This window comes from Scyliorhinus torazame, chromosome 16 (genome assembly GCF_047496885.1).
Source record: "Scyliorhinus torazame isolate Kashiwa2021f chromosome 16, sScyTor2.1, whole genome shotgun sequence".
NCBI lineage: Eukaryota > Metazoa > Chordata > Chondrichthyes > Carcharhiniformes > Scyliorhinidae > Scyliorhinus > Scyliorhinus torazame.
This window is the reverse complement of record NC_092722.1, coordinates 39422996-39448154: the sequence shown is the minus strand read 5'-3', so window position 1 is coordinate 39448154 and position 25159 is coordinate 39422996. Positions and strand designations below refer to the sequence as shown.

General features: G+C 45.8%; 1 protein-coding gene across 5 annotated transcripts in view; it reads left to right on the top strand.

Moving 5' to 3' along the window:
• Positions 1–25159, top strand: part of ccdc30 (coiled-coil domain containing 30) — a 198045-nt gene that overhangs the window by 80605 nt on the left and 92281 nt on the right. For all 5 annotated transcript variants that reach the window (XM_072478351.1, XM_072478352.1, XM_072478353.1 and 2 more), the window contains 7 exons: positions 1762–1851; positions 4221–4331; positions 8252–8343; positions 10758–10950; positions 15049–15159; positions 15757–15882; positions 24453–24590. In XM_072478351.1, the coding sequence (XP_072334452.1) occupies positions 1762–1851; positions 4221–4331; positions 8252–8343; positions 10758–10950; positions 15049–15159; positions 15757–15882; positions 24453–24590 (861 nt within the window). The remainder of the gene's footprint in view (positions 1–1761; positions 1852–4220; positions 4332–8251; positions 8344–10757; positions 10951–15048; positions 15160–15756; positions 15883–24452; positions 24591–25159) is intronic.

Sequence of the window (25159 nt, the reverse complement as noted above, 5' to 3'; positions counted from 1 at the left end):
TGATTAAAAAATGGGTTAAAGGGGCAACAGGTGGAGAGGTGAATTTGAGACCAGGAAGAGATCAGCCATGATCTGATTGGCGGAGCAGGCTCGAAGGGCTGAATTGCCTACTTCTCCTAATTCCTATGTTCCTAGTAACTGTTCCTTGAGCATTTCTGGGAATCATTGGCTGATTATTCATGATCCAATTCAGTTTTCTGCTGTGACAGTCAAATCTGCGAAAGGTGCTTTAATCCTCATTCTACTTGTCTTCCATTGTATTGACACCTATGTCCATTATTTGGAGCATTTTGAAATCTAGCAATTATTGAGTCCATTCTTTGATTACCACAGAATGTGCCTCTTATTCCACGTAGGCTATGTAGGCTAAAGGAAATCACTGCTCCCCAAGGCTGCAAGCATCTGTTCAAACAGTAGCCTGTCCATTCAGACACCTTAGTAGAATCCAACACTTCAAACACTGGTACTGATCCAGGGATTCTCAAATTTAATTTATTCAATCTTTTACTTCTCTTCATATAACATCCTCGATTGTACCAAGTTTGCTAATCATAGCTTTCAACACATAGACTGATGGAATCCCTACAGTGTGGAAGGAGGCCATTTGGCCCATTGAGTCCGCACCAACCCTCCAAAAGAGTATCTCTAACAGTACTTTTTAATTGGACATGATCCATACCTAGTAGCCACTCTCTGCTATCTTCCATCCACATTCTTCTCTGTATTTCTGGTGCCTTTTTCTCTTCAATGTAACCTCCTGTGATGTTAACAAGCATTGCCACTGGATTCACTTGCCTGTGTTGAAAAATGAAGGCTTTCTTTTGGCAGTGCATTTCATGATAGTATGGTCACCTGTTTTCAAAAATCTATTAAAGCCTGACCATGGTTTTAGGCATTTAGCAGATCACCTTCCTTAGAAACTTCATTTCAATGCTCAATGTCTGAACTTTCACCATGATCTAAGTGACGAGCATCCCGTTCACAAAATATATTTTTGTGGGGTTGTAAGAAATGTCCACATATCCACTTATTCTTCCACTAGTCATATGATTCAGACTCCCAAGAACATCAGAGGGTAATATTATAATAAAAGCAAATTACTGCAGATATTGGAGGACTGAAATAAAAACAGAAAATGCTGGAAAATCGCTGCTGGTCTGGCAGCATCTGTAGAGAGAGAGTAACTGAGATCACCTTTCAAGTCCAGTGTGATCTGTTTTTGGAACTGAAGAGAGAGAGGAATATTATGGGTTTTATGCTGTTGAGAAAGAGGAGAGGGGCAGGTGGGACAAAAAAGAAAGTCCGGTAAAGGTTCGAGAGAAGGAAAGGTCAAAGATGATAGTATTAAAGACACGAAGCTTTCTCAAAATAGGTATTAATAGGGGTCATACCCTGATAATTTACACTTACTTCCTGTCATTTTCCACAATGGCTACTATGATTGTAGTTTTCAGTCTGAATTCTTGTTTCAAATTTTCCAACCTTCACCTTTTAAGCAACCATCCTGGGTTACAATATTATACTTCAGATCGAATTGGAGCCAACAAGTACATATTACAAACATGCACCTCTTCGCTCGATAACCGCAGTTCAATCCATTTATTTATAATTTGTAATTGTCTTGTCTCCTTTATCTCTTATCTCCCTCACTCTCTCTTTCTCTCTCTCTCTCCCCTCTCTCTTTTGTATTCTTATCTCCCTCTATATTTCAATACGTGTTTATTGTAAATTTCTACACTGTTTTATGTTGTATATGAATAGGTTGAAAGCCTTCAAAGTATCCTGCCACAACAGGCACAGTCACTCAGTCCTCCACAGGTGAAAATGGATCAGCTGCAACCAGACATCAAGGTAAATATTGGACATGACTTAAGCAAGTTTGAGTTTATATAATGCATGCTGTTTGAAAGACTGTTTTTCCCCTGTTGTTACATTGCCTGATTGGTACAGGGCTCCTGTGTCATGACATGGATAGGTAACAATTTATGGGCTCTTTGCAAAAAAGTCCAACTGGTTGGAATAGCAAGAAGGATGGCCGGTGGGCTCAGCGCGGAGCTGGGTGGCTGGTGGGATCAGCATGGGGCTGGGTGGCTGGTGGGATCAGCATGGGGCTGGGCGGCTGGTGGGCTCAGCCCGGAGCTGGGCGCCTGATGGGCTCAGCATGCGGCTGGGCGGCTGGTGGGCTCAGCATGGAGCTGGGAGGCTGGTGGGCTCAGCATTTAGTTGGGCGACTGGTGGGCACAGCATGAAGCTGGGCAGCCGATGGGCTTAGCATGGAGCTGGGCAGCCGATGGGCTTAGCATGGAGCTGGGTGGCTGATGGCGCCAGCGCGGGGAGGGCAACTGGTGGGCTCAGAATGACGGAGGATGGCTGGTGGGTTCAGCATTGAACTGGGTGCCTGGTGGGCTCAGCATAGAGCTGGGCGGCTGGTGGGTTCAGTATGGAGCTGGGCTGCTGGTGGGCTCAGCGCGGAGCAGGGCGGCTGGTGGGCTCAGCGCGGAGCTGGGCAGCTGGTGGGCTCAGCATTGAACTGGTCGCCTGGTGGGCTCAGCGCGGAGCTGGGCGGCTGGTGAGTTCAGCATGGAGCTGGGCGGCTGGTAGGTTCAGCATGGGGCTGGGCGGCTGGTGGGTTCAGTATGCAACTGGGCAGCTGGTGGACTCAGCATAGAGCTGGGCGGCTGCCGGGCTCAGCATTGAACTGGGCGCTTGGTGGAATCAGCACGGAGCTGGGTGTCTGGTGGGCTCAGCATGGAGCTGGGCGACTGGTGGGCTGAGCACGTAGCTGGGTGGCTGGTGGACTCAGCATGGAGCTGGGCGACTGGTGGGCTCAGCATTGAGCTGGACGGCTGGTGGGCTCAGCATGGAGCTGGGTGGCTGGTGGGTTCAGCACGGAGATGGGCTGCTGGTGAGCTCAGCACGGAGGTGGGGGCTGGTGGGCTCAACGCGGAGGTGGGCAACTGCAGGGCAGCCACAGCATCAGCGCTGAGGTGGGCGACCCGCGGGCTCAGACAAAGCGGCCCTGAGGATGGCTAGCGGGCTCAGCGCGAGGGAGGGCAGTGGTGGGCTCACCGTGGCAGAGGGCGGTGTTGGACTCAGGAGGGCGGTGTTGGACTCAGGAGGGCGGTGTTGGACTCAGGAGGGCGGTGTTGGACTCAGGAGGGCGGTGTTGGACTCAGGAGGGCGGTGTTGGGCTCAGGAGGGCGGTGTTGGGCTCAGGAGGGCGGTGTTGGGCTCAGGAGGGCGGTGTTGAGCTCAGGAGGGCGGTGTTGGGCTCAGGAGGGCGATGCGGGGCTCTGCAGGACGGTACGGGGCTCTGCGGGGCGGTGCGGGGCTCTGCAGGACGGTGCGGGGCTCTGTAGGGCGGTGCGGGGCTGGTGGGATCACCTCCGAGATCTACTGCTGATGGGTTCAACTTAGAGGCTGGGACTTGGTTGGTTTAAGTGGATGGTGTGCTTTATATCGGGTGGGTGGCTGGTGTGCTTTTCATTGAGTGGCTCTACTATTGGCTTGATTTTGGAATTTGGTTGCTTCATGAGCTACGTTTGGACGTAGTGAGTTCATTGTGGAGTTTGCAGGCGAGCCAGCTGAGTATGGAGGTGGGATGTCTGCTGGAGTCACTGTGGAATTAGGGTAGCTGATCAACACATTGCAAAAATAATGGTTAGTTACTGAGCTCTGCCTGAATTTGGGTTGCTGTACATGTTTTAAAAAAATATATATTTTATCGAAATTTTTTTCCCAAACAACAATTTTTCCCCTCTTACAAAGCAAACGTAACAGTACAGAAATTTTTAACAATACACAAGTAACAAAACCCCATTATCTTTTGACCTAAACTAAACTAACCCCCCCCCCCCCCCCCTTCTCCCTGGGTTGCTGCTGCTGGTCATCTGTCTTCGTTGCTGAGTAGTTGAAAATATCCTACATATTGTAAGAAGTGTAATCTTCAATCAGAGCACTAAATCTCACCTCAGAATTTATTGAGCCAAGTCTTTGTCGTTCAGTAATTTAAAACAAAAAATGCTGAATTCTAACGACAGGTCATCTCGACCTGAAACATTCTCTCCATAAATACTGCTTGATCTATTGAGTATTCCCAGCACTTACTTATGTATATTTCAGATTTCCAACATCCACAGTATTTTTCTTTGTCCTTGTCATTTATTAATGGTTGCTTCCTCTCCTCATGGTTTCCTTAATCTTTCCTTGCTCCACCTCAGAGGGAATCAGCTCAAGAGGTGGGTTCCCAGCAACAACCAGTAAAAGAAATTCCAGTGCCAGCTGTTCGTCAGAAGAAAAAGACATATACATCGACACGTCCCGTTGGTAAGGTAAGAGGTGAAATAAACCTGCTCTCCTGCATGGCTCAGTGTCTGGCTGCAAGGTCTGATATGGCATTGAGTTGTACAGACAAAATATAGGATATTTTCAACTACTCAACATGTGCAGGGAGGTCGCAGGCTTTGTCCTTGGTCTTTGCTCAGTCAGGGTTACTACAATTCCTCTCGGTGTCCTTAACCTAACACTAAACATCTAGGCTCACACATAAGTAAAGGCCTTTAGGTGTAATGTCAACGGGCTGCCACTTTCAAGTGACCATAAGGAAAAATGTATTTAAAGGAAAAATAAAGGCATGTGAAACATGTCTTTGTCCAAAATATGACTCGATATCTAAGATGTATTAACTACCTCTATGTTTATGTTTGTTGGCTGTTGTGGTACAGGACTGTAACCAACTGGAATGTTCTATAGTAAGAGGCTAAAGCACCGATATTTTGCTCACTCACTTGGATTGGATTTGTTTATTGTCACATATACTGAGGTACAGTGATAAGTGTTCTACGTACAGTCCAGAGAGATCATTCCATACATGAATATACAATGTGAATACATAGGCGCAGGCATTGGGTGAAGCATACAGGAATGTGGTACTCAGTAGAGAAGATGTGTGAAGAGATCAGATCAGTCCATAAAAGGGTCGCTTAGGAGTCTGGTAACAATGGGGAAGAAGCTGCTTTTGAATCTGTTAGTGCGTGTTCTCAGACTTTTTTAATCTGCCCGATGGAAGAAGTTGGAAGAGTGAATAAGCTGGGTACGAGGGGTCTTTGATTATCCTGCCCACTTTCCCAAGGCAGCGAGAGGCGAAGACAGAGTCAATGGATGGGAGGCACGTTTACGTGATGGACTGTGGGCTGTGTTCACGACTCTCTGAAGTTTCTTACAGTCTTGGGCCAAGCAGTTGCCATACCAGGCTGTGATGTAGCCAGACAGGATGCTTTCTATGGTGCATCTGTAAACGTTGGTAAGAGTCAATGTGGACATGCCGAATTTCCTTAGTTTCCTGAGAATGTATAGGCACTGTTGTGCTTTCTTGGTCGTAGCTTTGACGTGGGTGGATCAGGACAGATTGTTGGTAATGTGCACACCTAGGAATTTGAAGCTGTCAATCATCTCCCCAGAATGTCCCTCTCTCCCATGGGTGCTCAGTTTCCTAATAGGGGCCACTTTTGGGCTGGCCATTTTACTGCCATGCAAGGGTGGATCCGATGGCACAGTGGTTGGCATTGCTGCCTCAAAACACCAGGGATCCAGGATCAATTCCGGCCTTGGGTGACTGTGTGTAGTTTGCATATTCTCCCCTTGGCTCCGTGGGTTTCCTCCGGGTGCTCTGGTTTCCTCCCAAAGTCCAAAGATGTGCAGGTTAGGTGGATTGGCTATGTTAAATTGCCCTTTGATGTACAGGTTAGATGGGGCTTTGGGGATCCGGCGGGGAAGTGGGCCTTGGTAAGGTGTTTTTTCAGGGGGTCGGTGCAGACTCAATTGGCCAAATGGGCTCCTTCTCCACTGTAGAGATTCTATGATTCGAACCATACGAAAAAGATAAAAAAGGCTTCGATCTCTGCTTTATCAAACTTGGGGATTAAATGAATGAACTAGGTTGCCTCAACCCTTGTGGTAAATCACTGTTACACTTTTATTAGGCGATGTAAGGTAGGATCTGTACTACAGGTTCGCCGGTAGTCCCTGCCTGCTGGCTCCGCCCAGTAGGTGGAGTATAAATATGCTTGTCCTCCATTCAGCAGCCATTTCGCCAGCGGCTGTGGGAGGCCACACATCTTAGAGCAATAAAGCCTCAGTTGTATCCAACTCTAATCTTTGTTCAATTGATTGTGCATCAATCCTCAAGTCTGAGCTACTGGTATCTTCAAGGAATATAGCGGGATTCTTTCTCCTTAGAGCTGTTTTCGTTCACATCCCGGATGAGCATTCCAATTTGTTGCGACTTCCCCCAGACGAGGTTTCCCAAAGTCCAGACGAGACCCCTTGATTTGTCATCTCCGGCCAAATTTTTGCAAACCATGGTGAGAAAGGATGAACTGTCCCCCTTTCTTTCTTCAACCCCCTCTGTTGGTAGCAACAGGATTGAATAAGGATTTATTTTTGTGGATCCCTTTTCCAAGAGCCAATATTTATGTTTTAAAAGAAGCCAATTTCACATGGCTCTCTTGAGTTAAGGATAGAATGAGTTTCTTCACTACTAAAAGGCAAGCAAAAAATGGTAAAACACATGCATATACATTCATACAGATTAGAATTGAGAATTGAGTCCAAAATAAGTAAATACAAAAAAATGGTGTTCGGAAGAAACAGTCCTTTACTCGCGAGGAGTAGATTCTGAAGCACTGCAGTTGTTACGATTCAACATTCCAATAAATTTGGCTTCAGTAGGCCAATAGTCAGTTCAGAGTTTCCCACAGACTTCACTTCAGCAGGCAAATAGTTGGTGTTTTGATTCCAGTGTTCTGTAGTTTTGCCGGAAAGCCTCCCCGTTCTGTTTTCAGCTGCAAATCTTTTGCTGACTGATTTCCATAGTCAGAGAGAGAGAAAGCGCGAGATACCTGTAAAAATAGCTATTTTACAGGGGCACTGTGTGTGCTTGCTGGCTTTTCCTTCTGTTCAACTTCCAGTATTTGGTATCACAGAACGCACACACACAGATACTGGTACAACATTTCAGCTGGCTTTTAACCCACTCTTTGTATATTCTATCTGGGAAAGCAAATCCACAATTTGATCAAGGTATTACTCACGGATCTCCTGAGATGAGATGAGCATTGTGTCCCTTTGTGTCTATTGGAGATAGTGATCAGTTTCTAGATGCCTTAGAAGTTCCTCGTCTGGGAACAGGGAGGAGTTCCATTATCTCTTGGAACATCACCCTACAGCAATTCAGCCATTAACTGACATTACATCTTCAGCCATCTTGTATGTGCTTTTAAATAACTCACAGGTATTATTTAAAATTCCAGACCTAATTCTGTGTTTTTTCCTCGATCATTGTGACACTGTGTAACTGGCATCAAGAGTGTACCATCTGAGGTATGACAGGTATAGAATTACAAACTATCACTGTATTACTCCATAAGATTCTTGATCCTGTATTATAGCCTATGCATGCCTATTCTATGATTTTGTTACTATGGCTTTTATAAATAGTGTTGTAGAGTACAAGAATAAAGCAGGAAGTTGCATAGAATAGTGAGCTGTGTTTCTAATATTGTATGCAATTAAGGTTGCAGGATTATTAAAAGGGCAATGAAGCAAATGGAAACAGATTCACCATTATGATGCTCAGGATGTGATAATTATGAGGAGAGACTACCTTCAATTGTAACTTAACACACATGCCAAGAGCAGTGTATGTTCAAGATGGGAACCCGAATTAGACCCGAATCAGATATTTTGGCTTCTTTGAAGTCATCAGCATTAAGTTGGATCGAATGTAAATTAAGGGACCAAATTGATCCACCCTGTTCTCATTGGGCAATTATAGGAATGGAGAAAGGTAAAAGGAAAGTTAACAGATTTTTTTAAGCTATGAAGGGCTTTGATGACATCAATGGAGAAAGACCTTCCTTTCATTAATCAGTCGGTGAGAGCAAGAATCCATTTGGAAATGTCACTAAGATAGTGAAGAGAGAGGTTAAGAGAAATTTCCGAACACAGACGGTTGTTAGAATCTGGAAGATTTTGCACTTAAACAGTGATTGAAGCAGAGACTGTTTATCTTTTTGGGTACAATTGAGTGAATGCTTAAAGCAGATGAGGAAACGGGTATGGATAAAGAGCGGAGAAGTAGTATCAGTTTTGGATGAACCCAGCACGATCAGCAGAATTGGCTTCATTTGAACTTGTAGCAATATGGTCCAGTGTTTACTATAATTAACAATCCAACTTTCCTTTACCTCAGGACTCCGCTTCCCTTGACATGGAGCATGATTCATGGCACTCCGATTTGGCCCATGACTCTCAGCGTCCAAAAGTAGAGGAATTCCACAAAAGGTACATTAACAGATTATGAATTTTGGGCACTTGTGTTGGCTCAGTAATTTTCCTCTCCCAAACAAGGTTTTGTTTTTTGCTCATCTTGTCCTCCAAACAGTTTGTCTGCAATGTAATTTGATCCTACCTGCTGTGGAATATCAAAGCCTCTGCGTTGTGTGGTTTGAACCAGTTATTGTCAGACAGGCAAACAGGCTAGAACTGATGAAAGGATTACTGAGGACAGCTGTCAGAAAGATCTTTTCACGAACAATGATCAACATATGAACCAGATAAGGTACAGTAGATAAAAAGCATAAACTGACCTTGGTCAATTGGATCGTCTTCTTCAGCGATGACTGTCCACCTAAGAAGCTCCGTGTTACTGGTCACGAGTTCTGTAGGTTCATGCATGGCTGATGAGCCCAATCCTAGAGCCGGATCTTCTGACCACAGATAGATGGACCTCTTGAATGCGCTTTTCCGGCCAGATTGGGGACGGAACAGGCTATGTTTCGGGCACCTTTTCTTGTCGTTACCAATGCAGGGTGAGCAGAGTGGATCCTGAAGAGGGCTGTTCAGTCATGAAAAAAGCTGCCAAATGTTCTCCTACTCCTATCCCAAGAGTGAGATGACTGAATCAAACTCCACTGCCTACATGCCGGTCCGAAGCTAGGGACTTCTAAATCTCACGGTCCTGTCCCCGTCACCTCCTGCTAATCGCCACAGGGCTTGTCTGTGTGAGAGTTGTGCTGGTTTTCTCTGGGTGAACGCCTGGTGCGGGACATCTTTTAACGTGGGGGTGCCATTGCACACCTGCAGACACACTGTCCTTTTCAGAGGGTAGGTCCAGTTCCAGTGGAAGGGAACCTCAACGACTGGGGATCTCCCTTCTGCTGCAGCCTTCATTTACCATCACGGCCGTTGATACCATACAAATATCTTCCACCTGATCTACCGTTGACTTGTTTTGGATTGCTCTTTCTTGGTTCCTCCCGTCCGACATTAGGGTTGTGGGTGACCCTACCAAGAGCTTAAGATTCCTGACAGCATTGCAATTGGATCACAAGATCAAGAAATGTCGATGTTTGTGTGGACCTCCTGCATCTGGTTCAGTCTTGTAAGTGCAATAATCCTTGCCCCAACCCTCCATTCCAGGTAATCTGTGGGAGAATCGTGAAGAAATTTCTGATACATTGCATTAGATTGTTATCATGTGAATCTCTTCCACAATATCAACAATTTCCCCTATACTTGAGTCCTATATCCTTTCCTAATGCTTCCGGTTTTCCGTGAGTTTCACTCAGACAAACTCCAAGAATGGAAAGGTATCTTTTGGGAAAGGATCATAACATGGGTCCTATTGCAGCACGATGTGTGATAACATTGCAATTTGCAAACCTTTCACTCAGCAATGACAATTGACCAGAATAAATTGATCACATATTTCTGAGTCCGTGGATTTGATTCAGCACTCCATTGCAGTTTTGAGCACATAATCGAGGCTGACGATTAAGCACAGTACTTAGGGAGTGTTCAATTGTACAAATGCCATCCTTCAGATGAGATATTTAACTGCCTTTGCATGCTGGTGGTTGGGGTGGATGTTAAAGACTCAAGATTTTTGAAGTAGCATATTTTTCTTTCCACACCTGATCAACCATTCCTTCCTCAATCTCCATCACCAAGAATGGATATGCTGGATGCTGTGTTTTCCTAAATAATCGCAGTCAATGCATTTCAAATATATTCTATTGAGAAGCACTTTGAAAGGTTTCTGAGATGTGATGGGGTGCTATGTGAATTCCAGTCTGTCTTAAATGTCGTTGTTGTATATCTTTTAGTGGCAAAGGTTTTTAACCCAATAGAGGTGTGTTTCTCAGATTCCATTCCTGATGTTGGCGGGCATCATAGAGTTGTGTGGAAAATTAACTCTGGTTCTCCACCTTGGTCATAATTCAGTGATCACTGCTGCAAAGTGCATGCATATAAATTCTTGGTGGGAATAAGATCAGACTTGGCTGATCCCGGCAGTTGAATGCATTGTCGATATTCTGTGAGGTATTTAATGATCTCGCCTGATGGCTGGAGAGCTGGCGAGAACTTCATGAAGCTTCCTATGGGGAAGGTCTATCAGTATTAAGTGCTTCTAAAGTTGCCTGCAGCCAGTCTTCCCTGGCACCCAGTACCCTAGAAAATCTCCACCTGGCATCCTCCCACTCAATGAAATGCTGCCCTCACCTCCAAACTGACTTTGGGAGGGCATTAAATTCCACCCTCTGTCACTAAAATCACACATAAAGAAAGGTCACTTGGTGGAGATTTCTGTGTCACATGTGATTCATTCCTAAAGCAAGAATGAACACTTTTAGAAGAGGAATCATGAACTTTTGAAAATGCCACGGCAGAACATTGTCATCTGTTATATGTTCTAGGTGCCACCATGAGATTAATCGGCTAGACACCAAGAACCATGATTTGACACGTAGACTGCACAAGCTGCAACAGGAACTCGAAGATGTAGTGTTAAGGAATGAGACACTTGAGTCTGCTATAGAAGAATACCAGAATCGCTTTAAAGATGACAGGCATAGCACTGACTGTGAGAAGGAATTACTGAAAGCCAAGGTTAGTCTATTCAAGAAAAGAAGATACAAACATTGTTCTCTCTTGATTTAACTATAATAGTCTTGAGTGAGACAGTGTTATTACTGGGTGTATCTGTAACTCCCACTCTGCAGGCTGGTAACATTAGCATCCTATGTCTGACCATTTAGAGCAAAGAACAATACAGCACAGCAACAGGCCCTTTAACCCTCCAAGCCTGTACCGGTCATGATACCAACCTTTGCGACAACCCTCAGCACTTCCCAGTGCCATATCCCTTTATAATGAAATGAATGAATGAAAATCGCTTATTGTCACAAGTAGACTTCAGATGAAGTTACTGTGAAAAGCCCCGAGTCGCAACATTCCGGCGCCTGTTCGGGGAGGCTGGTACGGGAATTGAACCGTGCTGCTGGGCTGCCTTGGTCTGCTTTCAAAGCCAGCGATTTAGCCCAGTGTGCTAAACCAGCCCCAGCTATACCCATCTTATCCCTGTGTTTGGCAAGATGCCTTTTGAACGCCGCTAATGTATCTGCTTCTATAACCTCCCCTGGCAACGCGTCCCACCCTCTGCATAAAAAACCTGGCTCGCACATCTCCTCTAAACTTTGCCATACGGACCTTAAACCTATGTTCCCTGGTGACTGACCCCTCCACCCTTGGAAAGAGTGCCTGCCCATCCACTCTATCCATGCCCCTCATAATCTTGTAGACCTCTATTAGGTCACCCCTCAACCTCCGTCGTTCTAATGAAAACAGTCCAAGTCTATTACAAGACCATAAGACGTAGGAGCAGAATTAGGCCACTCGGCCCATTGAGTCTGCTCCGCCATTCAATCATGGCTGATAGTTTCTCATCCCCATTCTCCTGCCTTCTTCCCCTAAAGCCTGATCCCCTTATTAGTCAAGAACCTATCTATCTCTGCCTTAAAGACATTCATTGATTTGGCCTCCACAGCCTTCGGCAGTAAAGAGTTCCACAGATTCACCACCCTGTGGCTGAAGAAATTCCTCATCATCTCAGTTTTAAAGGATCGCCCCTTTGGTCTGAGATGGTGGCCTCTGGTTCTAGTTTTTCCTACAAGTGGAAAAATCCTCTCCACGTCCACTCTATCCAGGCCTCGCAGTATCCTGTAAGTTTCAATAAGATCCCCCCTCATTCTTCTAAACTCCAACAAGGACAGACCCAGAGTCCTCAACCGTTCCTCATACGTCAAGTTCTTCATTCCAGGGATCATTCTTGTGAACCTCCTCTGGACCCTTTCCAGGGCCAGCATATCCTTCCTTAAATACGGGTCCCAAAACTGCTCACAATACTCCAAATGGGGTCTGACCAGAGCTTTATGCAGCCTCAGAAGTACATCCCTCGTCTTGTATTCTAGCCCTCTTGACATGAATGCTAACATTGCATTTGCCTTCTTAACTGCCGACTGAACCTGCCATTAACCTTAAGAGAATCGCGAACAAGGACTCCCAAGCCCCTTTGTGCTCCTGATTTCCTAAACATTTCCCCATTTAGAAAATAGTCTATGCCTAAATTCCTCCTTCCAAAGTGCATAACCTCACACTTTTCCACATTGTATTTCATTTGCCACTTCATTGCCCACTCTCCTAGCTTGTCCAAATCCTTCTGCAGCCCTCTTGCTTCGTCAATACAACTGTCCCTCTACAGATCTTTGTATCATCTGCAAACTTAGCAACAGTGCCTTCAGTTCCTTCTTCCAGATCATTTATGAATATTGTGAAAAGTTGTGGTCCCAGCACAGACTCGCCACATAGCTAGCACTCTCCAGACCAGGCAACATCCTGGTAAATCTCCTCTGCACCCTCTCCAAAGCCTCCAAATCCATCTGGTAGTGTGGCGACCGGAATTGTGCACAATATTCCAAGTGCGACCTTACCAAGGTTCTATACAACTGCAGTATGACTTGCCAGTTTTTATACTCGATGCCCCATCCAATGAACGCAGGCATTCCGTATGCTTTCTTAACTACCTTGAGCATTTCACAGTAACTTAATTGAAGACTACTTCTGACAATAAGCGATTATTATTATTATCCACCTGTTGTCACCTTCAAAGATCTGTGGACTAGCATGCCCAGATCTCTCTGACTTTCTGGGCGCGATTCTCCCAAAGAATCACTCCGGCATCGGACCACGCTCCCAGTCCCCTATTCTCCCGCCCCGGGGGGTTAGGAGCGGGGTCGCGTATTTTACGCGCGCTGGGCTTTGGCACCGCGTAAAAAGCGACGCCACATAAATGAATTCACCCGCGCATGCGCGGGTTGCCATCCTCCCCGAGGCCGCCCCGCAAGAAGATGGCGGATGGATCTTGCGGGGCGGCGGAGGAAAGGAGGTGCTCCTTTAGAGAGGTCGGCCCGCCGATCGGTGAGCCCCGATCACGGACCAGACCCCATCGGAGGCTCCCCCCGGTGAAGGAATGCCCCCCCCACAGGCCACCCCCCCCAGCGTTCCCGCACAGTTCCCGCCGGCAGCGACCAGGTGTGGACGGCGCCAGCGGGAACCTGTCGTGTCGGAGCGGCCGCTCAGCCCATCTGGGCCGGAGAATAGCGGGGGTACCGGAGAATCGCCGTTGTGAGTGTCTCGGGCGATTCTCCGACTGGTGCGGCTCATAACTCGACGGGGCCGTTCTCGCTGGTTCGGAGAATGTCGGACCGGCGTCGCGCGATACAATGGCGCGGCCGGCAATTCTCCCAACTGGCACGGCCTCAGAGAATCGCGCCCCCTATATTCCTGAGAGTTTTGCCATTTACGGTATATTTCCCCTCTATGTTGGACCTACCAAAATGCATTACCTCACATTTGTCTGGATTAAACTCCATTTGCCATTTCTCTGCCCAAGTCTCTATCTATATCCTGCTGTATCCCCTGACAATCCTCAACACTATCTGCACTCCACCAACCTTGGTGCCATCCGCAAACTTACTAATCAGACCAGCTACATTTTCCTCAAAATCGTTTATGTATACTACAAACAACAGAGGCCACAGCATAGATCCCTGCGGAACACCACTAGTCACAACCATCCATTCAGAAAAACACCCTTCTACTGCCACCGTTTGCCTTCTGTGACCGAGTTAGTTCTGTATCCAAATAGGATACTTTTTAAATTTGCATCTGTATTGAATATAATTTTCCCATGACAACTTTTCTTCTATTATTAACTAGAATCCACTATCCTCTGGTACCTTGCCGAATGTACTGTTCCTCATATGTGAAACTAGACTGTGAATGTTAGTTGCATGTTCAACCACAGAGGTCAAAACTAACCTTAACCTCACCCAACACCCAGGAGGCTTCTGAAGACAGGGAGTGAGATGGAAATAAGAAGGTGGTTGTTTGGAAAATAATCCTAGAGGGCAATCGAAACATTGCTCACCAAAGGTTAATGGTATGTAGGATGACTAGTAATGCAGAGTCAGTGATGTAGATAGTATAGAAAGCAGAGGATCGGTGCAGTACAAGTTGCGGTAATGCTGAAATGGTTGGAGCAAGGCTGGGATGGATTTGAAAACGAGAAGAAAGAAACCTGAAGCTGATTCACTGGGGAACAGGAAGATCATTGCATTGATTGCCAAAATTACTTGTGTTATTTACATTTTATTTCTTTTTTTTACTGGAGAATCTTGTTTACAGCTCAGAAAGTAGCTATTTGGCTCATTCTGGGGCCCAGACAGCCATTAGGCTGCAGCAAAAAAGGCTGCGAGTTGGGATGGTCATTATGGCAGATTTGTACTGTATTGAATCGTAGGGTTCTATTTTGGCTTGAGGACATTATAGTGGGATAATTCTGTGTGGGGTTTGGTGTTTGTAGCAAAGGTTATATGTGAATTTAGACACTATAGTGGGTGTGTTCAATGCTAGGGATGAGGTACATTAACAGGAAAGCTTGTGTTGTTGTTGAGGGATCATACTTGGGTTGCATTATGCCTAAGGAGGCTTGGTGCTGGAAATAGAATAGTTGATGAAATGAGTTGTAATTTATTAATTCATTTCGGTTATGTAAATATACTTTGCTGCCATGTTACCATGTTCTCTTTTCCTTTCCTTGTAAAGAATGCTGGTATTTTCTCTAACGTGCATTATCTCTCTGTACAGGTCACCAGTATGGAGACAGATTACACAAAACTGAAGCGGAAGTACAAAGAACTTAAAGCCAAAAGTCATGAGGTGATCAGTGCTGTGAGTAAGGATCAGGATATTCAGGAGGTGAGTGTGGGATTTTACTCTGATCTACGAAAAAGGATTTGTCTGACAAGGAAGTCGATGCTTGATGTATAATCAGTGGTGCATTAGGAACCATTATCAAAGAGTTATATTGTCAGCATGAAGTATACACTTCAGACATACATTTGACAACTCAGTAGGTGGAAGTTAGAATAATTGTTTGTTCTTCAGACTCTCAATTATATATGCTTAATAATGTAGCCAAAATAGAAAATGCAACTGCCCGATCTGAACAACTGGACCAGAAGGTACAGATTCAATTTCTGATGTATATTGAAAAATGCTGATGTCAGCCAGGCGTAAGTTGAGACATATTAATTGGCCTTGGTGCCTTGTCGAACCAGATGGAGAAACAAATTTGCCAAGGATTGAGATATAGATTGCTGGGCCATCCTCCTTTATTGATATTGGAAGAGTTCAGAGTTGGTCTCAGCCATAATGCAGCTGTGGAACATACCTCAACTGGAGTCCATGCCAACGGGATAGTAGAGAAAACATTTTTGGGAGAATGGTGATGACGCATTTTTAAAAGGAGTTTGGATCTAACACTGATATTGGTCTCTGCATTACCTCCAATAGCAAATGAAAAGGGGTCAAACGACATTGGAGAGCATACAGCTAAGACTTGATGAAGAAATTAAAAACCGGGAGTACCTTGAAGCAGCCCTGGATAGTGCCCAGCAGATAAAAGTACGAGCAGAGGAGGTAGGACTGTAGGGAAATTGCTCCATTTTGATTCATGGGCATTGGCACCAGCATTGAGCTATACCATTGGGATGGCTTCATCTGAACCATGCCGGGACCAGTGTCCTGGCGAATCGTATAACAAGGGCTGTAGGGAGGGCTTTAAACTAAATGAGTAGGGTTGAGGGGAGATTTGGAAAATTGAAGAGAAAGGATACGCTGGGTAATGATACAGGTAAAGCTTACCAGAATATGACAGGAAGAGACGAGCAAATAAGCTCAGAGTAAGCAAAAAAGATAAGACATGAGAACATAAGAACTAGGAACAGGAGTAGGCCATCTGGCCCCTCGCGCCTGCTCCGCCATTCAATGAGATCATGGCTGATCTTTGTGGACTCAGCTCCACTCTCCGGCCCGTACACCATATCCCCGAATCCCTTTATTCTTTAGAAAGGTATCTATCTTTTTCTTAAAAACGTTTAAAGAAGGAGCCTCAACTGCTTCACTGGGCAAGGAATTCCAGAGATTCACAACCCTTTGGGTGAAGAAGTTCCTCCTAAACTCGGTCCTAAATCTACTTCCCCTTATTTTGAGGCTATGCCCCCTAGTTCTGCTTTCCCCGACCAGTGGAAACAACCTGCCCGCATCTATCCTAACTATTCATAATTTTATATGTTTCAATAAAATCCCCCCGCATCCTTCTAAACTCCAATGAGTACAGTCCCAGTCTACTCAACCTCTCGTCATAATCTAATCCCCTCAACTCTGGGATCAACCTAGTGAATCTCCTCTGCACTCCCTCCAGTGCCAATATGTCCTTTCTCAGGTAAGGAGACCAAAACTGGACACAATACTCCAGATGTGGCCTCACCAACACCTTATACAATTGCAGCATAACCTCCCTAGTCTTGAACTCCATCCCTCTAGCAATGAAAGACAAAACTCGATTAGCCTTCTTAATCACCTGTTGCACCTGCACACCAACTTTTTGCGACTCGTGCACCAGCACACCCAGGTCCCTCTGCACAGCAGCATGTTTTAACATCTTACCGTTTAAATAATAATCCATTCTGCTGTTATTCCTCCCAAAATGGATAGCCTCACACTTGGCAACATTGAATTCCATCTGCCAGACCCTAGCCCATTCACCTAACCTATCCAAATCCTTCTGCAGACTTCCGGTATCCTCTGCACTTTTTGCTTTACCACTCATCTTAGTGTCGTCTGCAAACTTTGCCACGTTGCACTTGGTCCCCAACTCCAAATCATCTATGTAAATTGTGAACAACTGCGGGCCCAACACTGATCCTTGAGGGACCACACTAGTTACAGGTTGCCAACCAGAGAAACACCCATTTATCCCCACTCTCTGCTTTCTGTTAGTTAACCAATCCTCTACCCATGCTACCACTTTACCCTCAATGCCATGCATCTTTAGTTTATGCAGCAACCTTTTGTGTGGCACCTTGTCAAAAGCTTTCTGGAAATCCAGATATACCACATCCATTGGCTCCCCGTTATCTACTGCACTGGTAACGTCCTCAAAAAATTCTACCAAATTAGTCAGACACGACCTACCCTTTATGAACCCATGCTGCATCTGCCCAATGGGACAATTTCCCTCCAGGTGCCCTACTATTTCCTCCTTAATGATAGATTCCAGCATTTTCCCTACAACCAAAGTTAAGCTTACCGGCCTATAATTACCCGCTTTCTGCCGACCTTTTTTAAACAGTGGTGTAACGTTTGCTACTTTCCAATCCTCTGGGACCACCCCAGAGTCTAGTGAATTTTGATAAATTATCACTGGCGCGTTTACAATTTCCCTAGCCATCTCTTTTAACACTCTGGGATGCATTCCATCAGGGCCAGGAGACTTGTCTACCTTTAGTCCCATTAGCTTGCCCAATACTGCCTCCTTAGTGATTACAATCATCTCAAGGTCCTCACCTATCATATCTTTATTTCCATCAGTCGCTGGCATGTTATTTGTGTCTTCCACTGTGAAGACTGACCCAAAAAACCTGTTCAGCTCCTCAGCCATTTCCCCGTCTTCTATTATTAAATCTCCCTTCTCATCTTCCAAAGGACCAATATTTACCTTAGCCACTCTTTTTTGTCTTATATATTTGTAGAAGCTTTATGTTCTGAGCAAGTTTACTTTCATAGTCTACCTTACTCTTCTTTATAGCTTTTTTAGTAGCTTTCTGTTGTCCCCTAAAGACTTCCCAGTCCTCTAGTCTCCCACTAATTTTTGCCACTTTGTATGTTTTTTCCTTCAATTTGACACTGTCCCTCACCTCCTTAGATATCCACGGTCGATTTTTCCCCTTTCTACCGTCTTTCTTTTTTGTCGGTATGAACCTTTCCTGAACACTGTGAAAGATCGTTCGGAAGGTTCTCCACTGTTCCTCAACTGCTTCACCATGAAGTCTTTGCTCCCAGTCTACCTTAGCTAGTTCTTCTCTCATCTCATTGTAACCGCCTTTGTTTAAGCACAAAACACTAGTGTTTGATTTTACCTTGTCATCCTCCAACTGTATTTTAAATTCCACCATATTGTGGTCGCTCCTTCCAAGAGGATCCCGAACTATGAGATCATTAATCAATCCTGCCTCATTACACAGGACCAGATCTAGGACCGCTTGTTCCCTTGTAGGTTCCATTACGTAATTAAATGACCTTCATCAGAATGCCCAATGCAGTTGTAACACAAAGGATAAATTGATAGCACGAGAAACAATTAATGGGTAGGATATAATAGACATAATAGAGATATGGTTGCAAGATTACCGAGGCTGGGACCTGAATATTCAAAGGTGTTTGACATTTCAGACGGTCAGTAAAAGGAGGTGGGGTAGGTCTGTTAATAAAAGATGAGATCAGTACAATAGTGGGAATTATCTTAATTCAGACAATCAAGATATAGAATCTGTTTGGATGGAGATAAGACATGGCAAAGGGAATAGGTAATTGGTGGGAATAGTTTATAGACTTTAGTAGTAGTTGACAGTAGCGACACGCAGTTGGACAGAGCATGCAGTAAGAAATAATGAGGCTTGCAAGAAAGGTGCTGCAATAATCATCATTGAGTTTAAACTTCACCCAGTAACTAAGGTGAGCATTGGTCCCTTAAAGGGTGAGACTAAGGAATTATTCATGAGAAAAGAGGAAATGACAGGGACTTTGAATAAGCATTTTGTATCATTTTTCTGAGTAAGACAAAAAATATCACCAGAATAGTTCAAAATCAAGAGGCAAAAGGGAGAGGTGAACTTGGAGCAATCTTTCACTATCAGTAGAGAAAAAGCAATGGCAATACCAATGGGACTTGAGGCTGACAAGTTCCCTGAACCTGATAACCTGCGTGCTAAAATTTTCAAAGAAGTGGCTGCAGAGATAGTGGGCGGGATTCTCCGACCCCCCCCCCCGACGGGTCGGAGAATCGCTGGGGGCTGGCGTGAATCCCGCCCCCGCCGTGTCCCAAAGTATCCGCCACCAGAGATTCGGGGGGGGGGGGGGGGGCGGGAATCGCGACGGCCGGCGGGAGCGGGAATCACGCCGCGCCGGTTGGCGGGCCCACCCCCGCCGATTCTCCGGCCCGCGATGGCCCGAAGTCCCGCTGCTGGAATGCCTGTCCCGCCACCGTGGATTAAACCACCTTTTGAACGGCGGGACAAGGCAGCGCGGGAGGGCTCCGGGGTCCTGGGAGGGGGGGTGCGGGGCGATCTGGCCCCGGGGGGTGCCCCCACGGTGGCCTGGCCCGCGATCAGGGCCCACCGATCTGCTGGCGGGCCTGTGCCGTGGGGGCACTCTTTTTCTTCCGCCTTCGCCATGGTCTTCACTATGGCGAAGGCGGAAGAGACCACCTCCCCTGCGCATGCGCGGGGATGATGTCAGCAGCCGCTGACGCTCCCGCGCATGCGCGGACCCGCGTCGCCCGGCGAAGACCTTTCGGCCCCGGCTGGCGTGGCGCCAAAGGCCTTTCCCGCCAGCCGGTGGAGCGGAAACTGCTCCGGCGCGGGCCTAGCCCCTCAAGGTGAGGGTTTGGACCCTAAAGGTGCAGAGACTTCCGCACCTTTGGGGCGGCCTGACGCCGGAGTGGTTCCCGCCACTCCATCACGTCAGGACCCCCCGCCCCGCCGGGTAGGGGAGAATCCCGCCCAGTGTATTTGGAATTAAAAGTCTAATGATGACCATGAAACCATTGTCAATCATCGTAAAAGCCCTTCTGGTTCACTAATGTCCTTTAGGAAAGGAAATCAGTCGTCCTTACCCGGTCTGGCCTACATGTGACTCCACATGCACAGGAATGTCGCCAAGCATTCAGTTCAAGGGCAATTCAGGATGGGCAATAAATGCTGGCCCAGCCAGCAATGCCCAAGTGCCCTGAGTGAATTTAAAAATGGATACTTTTGTTGTAATCTTCCAAAATCCCCTAGATTCTGGAATGATCCCAACAGTAGGTAAGTCTTGCTGCACCCAGACAGGGCACTGGTGAAACCACACCTAGAGTACTGTATGCAGTTCAGGTATCCTTACTTAAGAAGACAGTTCAGAGAATATTTACTAAACTGATTCCTGGGATGAAGGGTTGTCTTATGAGAAAGGTTTGAGCAGGTTGGGCCCATACTCATTGGAGTTTAGAAGAATGAGAGGTGATATTTAAACATGTAAGATTCTGAGGGGGCTTGGCAGGGGGATGCTGAGAAGATGTTTCCCCTCATGGGGAAATCAAGAATTAGGGGGCACAGTTTGAAAATAAGCGGTCTCCAATTTAAGACAAGAGATGAGGAGGAATTTTGTCTCTGGGTGTTGTTAGTGTTTGGAAATCTTGAAGCCAGAGTTAGACAAATTTTCGATTAACAAGGAAGTCAAGGGTAATGGGAGGTAGATAGCAAAATTGATTTAAGGCAATGAGCAGCCATAATTTTATTGACTGGTTCAACAGGCTTGGGGGGCTGAATGGCATACTCCTGTTCCTCCTTTTTATGTTCTTATGTTCTATTTGACATTGTAGTTGGGAGTTCGACCAGCAGGATGGGAAGATCTGTTGTTGAACCATTTTTTGGTGATGTCAAGTAGTTTAGAAAACATGTAAAATAATGATAAAGGTAATCTTAAAGAGAGAATGGAATGTTTTAAAATTTTGTTTTCGATTCTACTGTACAATCTGCTGTAAGACATTGCAGACAAAACAAAGAACAATACAGCCCAGGAACAAGCCCTTCAAAAATCCCAGAACTGATCCCTGTGGAACCCCGCGAGCCACAGCCTTCCATTCAGTAAAGCACATTTCTACTGCTACCCTCTATCTTCTGTGCCCAAGCCTGTTCTGTATCCAACTTGCCAGCTTTCCTCTGATGCCATGTGACTTCAACTTTTGTACCAGTCTACCACGAGGTTCCTTGTCAAAAGCTTTACTGAAGTCCATGTAAACATCTACTGCCTTTCCCTCATCTATCATCTTTGTCACTTCCTCGAAAAACCCGATCAAATTAGTGAGGCACAACCTACCCTGTCCATCACTAATAAGTCCATTTGTTTCCAAATGTGAGTAAATCCTATCTCTAAGAATCTTATACAATAATTTCCCTACCACTGACATAAAGCTCACCGGCCTATAATTTCCTGGATTATCCTGCTGTCCTTCTTAAACAATGGAACAACATTGGCTACTCTCCAGTCCTCTGGAACTTCACCAGTAGCCAATGAGGATACAAAGATTACTGTCAAGGCCTCAGCAATTTCCTCCCTTGCCTCCTCAGTATTCTGGGATAGATCCATCAGGCTTGGGGACTATTCTACTTTAATGCTTTTAAGATGCCCTGCACCTCCTCTTTATTAATATCAACATGACTCAGAATATCTATACACTCTACCCTATACTCCTCATCCACCAAGTCCTCTGGTGAATACTGAGGCAAAGTATTAAATTAGTATATAGAAGTGTGGGGTAGTCTAGTCATTTAGACGTACTGAGCAGAATTTAATGCCCTTACCCACAGAGAGTTTGGAGGGGGAGGAGGCATTTAATTGGGCCACTTAATGGGCCTCACCATGCCACTTTTGGTATTAAACCAGCTTTTGGTATGGGAGTCGTCACACGAGAAGCCAGAAAAGCTGTGGACTCCCAGGAAGAATCCTTCATTCAAAGGCACTCAGTGCGATCATGGGATCCAGCATTGGAAGGGGTTGTTCCTACTAAGAACCACCAACTGCTTACTCTTTTGATCCCCGCTCCTTCCATGACCTCCATCCTGCCTTCACACACCTGTGGCTTGGGTTTCTCCGTGATCTTGGGCCTCTGGTTGTTGCATTACCAGCAGCTATGGCTGCTCCTGTTCACACTGTCGGTTAATAAAGAGCTGTCAACCTCTGATTCGCTGATAGTTCTCTGGGAGCTGGATTCTCAATGCTGGGGGTCCCAAATTCCAGGGAAGGCCTGCTACAAGCCACTTAATTGTCTGCTGGGCACTTGGTTTTGGTGGGCCTTCTCCAATAGAGGCAATGCCGGGCTCTCGTTGGTTCTCCAGGGATGGGTGAGGCCCCCATTGCTGACATTCAATTCCATCCCCTGATGTAGCAAGTGCCGTGTGATGTTTTACTACCCTAAAAATGCTATATAAATGCAAGCTATTGCTGCTTAGATAGTAAAACTGAATTCAGGTGAGTTCAATCAAATTATAAACAGGAAGGGAAAATGCTGGAAACACTCACATATCAGGCAGAATCCGTTGGGGAAACTCGAGTCAGTTGACAGTTAATTCTCAATCCTTTATCAGCACTGAAAGATAATGCAAGTGAACAGCATTTAATAAGGAATGAGGACGGGAATCGCGCCGTGCCGGTTGGCGGGCCCCCCCGGCGATTCTCCGGCCCGCGATGGGCCGAAGTCCCGCTGCTGGAATGCCTGTCCCGCTGGCGAGAATCAAACCACCTCTCTTACCGGCGGGACAAGGCGACGCGGGTGGGCTCCGGGGACCTGGGGGGGGCGCGGGCCGATCTGGCCCCGGGGGGTGCCCCCACGGTGGTCTGGCCTGCGATCCGGGCCCACCGATCCGCGGGCGGGCCTGTGCCGTTGGGGCACTCTTTTCCTTCCGCCTTCGCCATGGTCTTCACTATGGCGGAGGCGGAAGAGACCCCCTCCACTGCGCATGCGCGGGGATGCCGTGAGCGACCGCTGACGCTCCTGCGCATGCGCCGCAAGGCAAAGTCATTTCCGCGCCAGCTGGCGGGGCACCAAAGGCCTTTCCCGCCAACTGGCGGGGCGGAAATCAGTCCGGTGCGGGCTTAGCCCCTCAAGGTGAGGGCTCGGCCCCTCAAGGTGCGGAGAATTCCGCACCTTTGGGGCGGCGCAATGCCGGACTGATTTGCGCCATTTTTGGTGCTGGTCGGCGGACATCGCGCCGATTGCGGAGAATCCCGCCCCATGTTTCCCATTCCACTTATGTGTCCTCTTATCTTCCAACTAAATGGCGGTGATTTAAACAATCCCACAAATAATAGCATGTCCCGATTTTTCTATTCCGATCAATGGGCTGAAAATCTCACTGAGATTCTTCAACAATATTTACTTACTTCAAAATTTTACAATATGTCTTTACATAGAAAGATAGCCCAACTTCTAAGAGTGCGTGAAGATCAGTAAGGAGCTCTCAGAGGGAAGAGAAAACAATGGATGGATTTAGGGAATGGGGTTGAAAGAGCTGGTGAAGAGAATTTTTTATCAGAGCTTTTGAAAGGAGGCCGTTCCGGATGGTAGGGGTATAGAGGCTAGAAGAACAGTTGCCAATATTGGAGTGAAGTGGATGGGAAACAGGAGTAGAGGTAATGCTGAGTATCAGTGGAGCAGAGAAAAGAACCGAAGTAGGTCAATGAAGTGCAGTGGTATACCATTACTGAGATGTTTAAAGGCAAGGATTAGGAGCTTGCAGCCAGTGGAGCCAAGCATTAAAACAATAACTTCGATCTATTGACAGTGGCATAACAACATGTTTAAGATGTTTTCCCCTAACATCAGGAGACCAAAGGCTCAAATTCTAGTTATTTCATTCACAAGTATTCCCACCTTTTATACAATTCTGTTTTCTGGGAAAGAAAGTGACAGTATTCATAACACATTTTGTAACATTTGTCTTATTTATCTACTTATTTAACGACTTGAAGAAAAGCAAATTGGATAAAGTAAATTTTTGCAGTAAATGTTGATATGTGTCAAATTTACCGTGCTTTTTAAAATAAACTATATTCACATGACTGAATCATATTGGCCAAAAAGGCCCGACTTAGCTGATGTCACCCAAAGTAACAATTGGTGTTTTCAAATCGGCACAATCCCCCTGAGATAGAGAAGGAGGAAATGTAGACATCTACAGGCCAATAATTTCTGTTGGAATGTGCATCATAGAGCTGTTGGACAAGGGAAAGTTGAGATTCCTTGTGGTCAAATATCCTGTCACTCCTTATTATCTTGATTTGAAAATGGAACTGTACCTCAGTAGCGTTCTGGAGATGGGAGAGGACGAGACTGATGGGGATAAAAAATAAAAAAGGCACTGTATTATTGTGAAGTTGAATGTTGTCCACAGGAGCTGGAGGCATTCCGAACTCAAGTACACTATCTGAATATGGAGCTGAAGGATTATCGTGCCTCAACGGAGCAGAGTCAAGCATTAAGTAATGCCCTTGAAAGAATGCAAATGGAAAATAACGCTCTAGAACAGAAGGTAAGGCCATATTATAGAGCAGCAGCTAATACTGTACCTAATATCATTGCAAATGGCAGTAACAGTAGTGTACCTGAATACCAATACCATTCGACAGATCCAATTCAGAGATAATCTTAAGCGGGTATGCAAAGTTCACTCCCTAACACTATGAAGTAAATTTTGCAAGTTTATATTCCCAGCAGGGAAATTAGTAAAATTAAAAATAGAAAGATATTTAAGACTGGAATGGGAATTGTATATGGGTTTTCTGGTAGCAGCTGTAACGTGAAGAATATACTAATGCAGAAACTAGACAAATCTGTAATAAAGGCAGGCTGGTATTATTGGGGGATTTTAACATCCAAATCAATTGAGATGGGGACTTCCGGTGAAGGTGCTGTGCTCAGCAGACGCACATCAAGTGACTTTCCTCCAGAACGTAGCCAAATAGGCACTTTTAGTCGAAATTAGCCCAAATATTTGGTCCTATCTCACCCACAATTAAGAAAGGGAGAGGACAGAATCGCCCGTGCCAGCAAACGGGAGCTAAAGAGGCCACAGAGAAGGCCGAAGAGGAGGGAAAGGCC